Source organism: Salminus brasiliensis, chromosome 1 (genome assembly GCF_030463535.1).
Source record: "Salminus brasiliensis chromosome 1, fSalBra1.hap2, whole genome shotgun sequence".
Classification (NCBI taxonomy): Eukaryota; Metazoa; Chordata; class Actinopteri; order Characiformes; family Bryconidae; genus Salminus; species Salminus brasiliensis.
The window spans coordinates 8851871-8856418 of record NC_132878.1 but is presented as its reverse complement, the minus strand read 5'-3'; the positions used below and the strand labels follow the sequence as shown (position 1 = coordinate 8856418).

Here is a 4548-nt window from a genome sequence, read left to right as displayed (position 1 = left end):
CGGTGGGCTCGGTGGCCTCCTTCGCCAGATTGCGGACGTGCGATGAAAATGGTTAATTTCGATGACAATAAGATGACAGACTGTTGCTATTGTTCGGATCAGACGTTTGGCGGTGGGGGTGTGAGGCTGGAGGATCTAGATGGGTTTACACTGGTTGCCAAAGGAATTCTCCAACGTTTTCTTTTTCTTCTATTTTTTGCCATGTTTTCATCCTGTCATTCAGTACAAAAAACAAACAAACAAAAAAACAACATATTGTATACATCGTAAAGTCTCGATATTATTCAAAAGTATTAATATAATATAAAATATGAAGCAACTTTAATGTAAAAAAAACTCGTAATTACTGTACATTATTGATTATTTTACAAATGCATTGTTCTTCACAAATTATTAAATATGTTGAAATATTTGAATGTTGACTAAAACCAACTTTAATGAACGTTTAGCTTCAGAAGTTATATAACAAATTATTATATAACGAGTAATAAAGTGAAACCACGACACCACAACACCTTAACTACAAGACAGACTTCGTTCTTTTTTACATTTTTATTTGTATCCATTAAATTAAATATTGCATCTGCATTTTTGTCGTCTTCACTTTACATCGTTTGAATGTGGCAGTTGTTCTTTACATTGTATCCAAATTACGAATGACATATGATGAAGGACCAACAGAATAAAGTCAAATCTTCATTGAAAGTTAACTTTTCTAACGTTTCTAAAATGTAAGTTTCATTTTGTCCACTTAAACGTAAACTATCAGCTAAATGTCTAATATAAACAGGGGCTCGCAAACTTGTGTATATCGTCGTTAGTTTAAACATATGACCGTGTATACATCCTGGAGTCAGTTTGTATTTTAATAATATTAAAAACTGAGCAAATAAATGTGAAAATGTGAAAATTTACAGTAAAATTACAGTAAATTATTTATTATAAAAAAACAATCTTCAACTATTTATTTACTTTTAACAGGGGTGCCCACATTTATGTATATCGTCGTAAAATTTATCGCTAAAAATGAAAAATATCGCTAGAAATTTCTTTCAAATGGAAATTTAAAAAAACCTTCTGAACTTTCAATAAAAGTCAGTGTAAAATATTTTACTTTTAAGTTTGTTATGGAGCATTTCTAATGTCCAACTCATTCTTAAAATCAGACAGTTTAAAGAACAATTACCAGATTTAAATAATGTCAAAAATGAAAGCGATAAAAGTTAAGAGACGACTTTTCTTTTTTGCTCCAGGTTGATTAGTGTGTTATTTACTGGACATGTCTTTAAACAGAGGAGAGGTGTTATATTTCTGTCTGTTTAATGAAGACCAATATAATATATTATTGAGCTGAATTAATAATAAAAAGTGTGATTTGCAGGATTATTTATTAGATACTTTCTGATATTACCACTGCAGTGTCCCGTAACTCAGCAAGTCCGAATGCTCTCTCTCTCTTTCTTTCTCTCTCTGTCTGTCTCTCTCTTAAAACATAAGTAACCCCCCCACCCCCCCCCTCATTTTCATTCCTCCGTTTTGATGAATGGACGGAGGGCTTCGGCACGTGTTACTCTGAATGGGGTCCCAAAGGGGAATGGTGAATAAAAGTTGGGTAAGCCTGGAGTGTGGCAGGACCTGATCTACATAATGGTGAGGGACCGTCAAGGACGGGGCAAGTGGTCGGGGGAGGGGGGGATAGACGGGCTGTATGGTACTGAAGTAGAAAGGGGAGGGGGGGGTCGACATCTGCCGCTCTTCTCCTCTGAGACCCCGGGGTGGATCATGTTGCATTGACGCCTGGACCGCGGCCATCTGCGTCCTAACTGTCGCCCAGTGCTCATCTGGGGGCTTTAAAAGGGAAGCCAGACACTGGGGGCCAGGAGTTCAGTGTGGCCAAGAGCCCCAAGACGTTAACAACGGAACTGGCAGCTAGCTCATCCTCACCCCAAGAAGGTTTGGCTTATTAGGACGTTACTGAGAACAAACCCAAACAAACACCTTCCTCAACTGGGCCACGAAGTGACTTCCAACCAGCCACCATGCCAAAGGGATTCCTCGTAAAACGCTCCAAAAGGACCGGGCCGGCTTCGTACCGAGTGCGGGAGGAGGCGAACCCAACGCAGGACCTTCCGTGTAGAGCTCCAGCTCTTCCCACGGACCTCCACAACTTTGCTCAGAGGACGCCGGCCAGGTGCTGCTACAGTGGTCTGCCCGAGTTCTCCTTCTACGCCCCCTCTCTGAGCCCCACCCGTCCAGACAGCGAGGGTTATACCAACCAGCACCCTGTCCACCAACAACCAGAGCTTTTCCCAGAACCGCTTCTCGGCAGCTTCGCCATCAACGGCTCTCCAGTATCTCCTTCACTGCCGGAGACCACCTGCCAGGACCCTGCTTCAGCCTGCTTCAGCGAACCACCGGTGGCCACCAAAAAACGAGCCGCCCCAGACAACCAGGCGACCACCTCCAAGAAGCAGCGCAAGTCCTCGGGCTCCTCATCATCATCATCCTCCTCACACGATAGAAGATCCACCACGCGGGACGAGGTGACCACATCGCCCGTGTTGGGGCTTCGCATCAAGGAGGAGGAACCTGAGGAGGACCTCAAGAGAAACTCTGGCTCCAGCGTCGCCCTGGGGGAGTTCGTGTGCCAGCTGTGCAAAGAGAGATACCCGGACCCCCTCAGTCTGGCCCACCACAAGTGTTCCCGCATCGTACGCGTCGAGTACCGCTGCGACGAGTGCGACAAGGCGTTCAGCTGCCCGGCCAACCTCGCCTCGCACCGCCGCTGGCACAAGCCAAAGGGCGCCGGCCTAAGCGACGCGGAGAGCCGGCTGAGCCCCCGGCCGCAGCAGAGCTCTCCTCCACCCGAGGACGATACCCCCTTCGGCTGCCCACAGTGCTCCAAGCGCTTCCGCCGACAAGCCTACCTGAGGAAACACCTCGCACTCCACGGCCGCAAGGCGGCAAACGCGAACCAGGCACCGTCCGCCCCCCTCAGCGCCGCAGAGCCGCGTCTCAGGACCCCGGAGCTCTCTCCAGAACTTTCCTCCAGCGGTTCAACCGCGGAGACAGCGAGGGCTCCAGCCGCCTTTCCATGCCGCTTCTGCGGGGAACACTTCTTCTCTTCGCCGGGGCTGACCAGACACATCAACCAGCACCACCCAACAGAGAGCAGGCAGATCATCATGCTCTCTCACCTCTCAGTCTGAGGTCTTCTCAAACTCTTCTCAAACCACACGAAAGCCTCGTATCTCCAGCCTGACATGACAACTTCACATTGGAAATTCATTGGATTTCTGTGTAAACCGATTTTATTCCAGGTCATTTCTGGAGCATTTCTATTGGTCCATTCATCCTGAAATTTGGACTCAATGTGAAGAAGAACCTCTAGTTTAAAATTAAAGCAAAAAAAAAATTTCCAACGTTATGCCAACCTTAAAAAAACGTCCCAAAAATGTTATAGCGTAGACATGATGTACATTCCCTTTTTCATGAAATGATATTTATTTATTTATATATTATTGATTTATTTATTGGTTTATTTATTAAGAAACGTATTTATTTACCTTTGTGTATTTTGTGTTTGTATGCTTACCGTCCTGCACATTTTTCTTTAAAATGACTGAATCATGTTATGTGAAAAAACTCTTTTATACTTTTCTACACAATAAACTCTATTCCGCTAATTATTCCTTGTGTGTGGATTTTCTACTGAACTCCCAGTTTCTACACAATAACACCCGCCAAAAGTGTTAAGTGAACTCAAACGGTCTGAGAAAACTATAATAAAAATAATATTTTAAAAACTCAATTTACCCTAAATAATACTTTGACCTGAGGGCAAGCAATGCACACATTAACTGTGAAGTGTAAAGTGAAGCGTATCAAATTCCCAATTTAAGAGTCGCTTCCATTTAGAACATCCAGTCCAATTAACTAAATCAATTACTGCCAATTAATATCAGTGTAAACACAGACACCCTATGCTAATAGGTCTTACAGCAGTGGTCACTGTAGTAGCAACTAGCCTGCATAGAGTCTTGGACTGCTTCACCAGTGCACAGACAAACCACCCTTAGGCACCAGCAGGCGACTGCCTTCTCCAGTAACACTCTGGCCTGTTGGGGCCTCCATCTGCCCAGGCTTGCATCTATATGGACACAAGTTCTGGGACAGCTGCTCATTCATTGTTTCTGCTGAAATCGAGGGTATTAAAAGAGCTTATCCTGCTTTTGTTGGAGCGACTGTCTCTACTGTCCAGGGAAGAAGGCTTTCTACTAATTTTTGGATATGTATTGCTGTAAGGATTTGATTGTATTCAGTGACAAGAGTGCTCATCCCAAAAGTATCGAATGGAGCACCATCCATAATTCCAGAGCACACAGTTCCACAGCTCCACAGCTCAATGCTGGGGGGCTTTATGGTCCTCTGGCCCACGCCTGGAATTAGACATTGTGCCAATAGTATCATGTTTATCTGGCTTTGTTCAGATTTGCTGATTCTTTTAAAGCGTAAATAAATGAACGAATCCTCTACAGACATACAAAC

At 44.2% G+C, this 4548-nt stretch overlaps 1 protein-coding gene across 1 annotated transcript; it reads left to right on the top strand.

The window, feature by feature from the left end:
* The first annotated feature begins 2039 nt into the window (after positions 1-2039).
* LOC140537865 (insulinoma-associated protein 1a-like) lies at positions 2040-3209 on the top strand. Its single transcript, XM_072660155.1, has one exon. It carries the CDS (start codon positions 2040-2042, stop codon positions 3207-3209), a length of 1170 nt encoding a protein of 389 aa, XP_072516256.1.
* The last annotated feature ends 1339 nt before the right edge of the window (positions 3210-4548 follow it).

Bases quoted from the DNA above. Each gene is read 5' to 3' on its own strand.
- LOC140537865 (XM_072660155.1), top strand. From the start codon at position 2,040: ATGCCAAAGGGATTCCTCGTAAAACGCTCCAAAAGGACCGGGCCGGCT.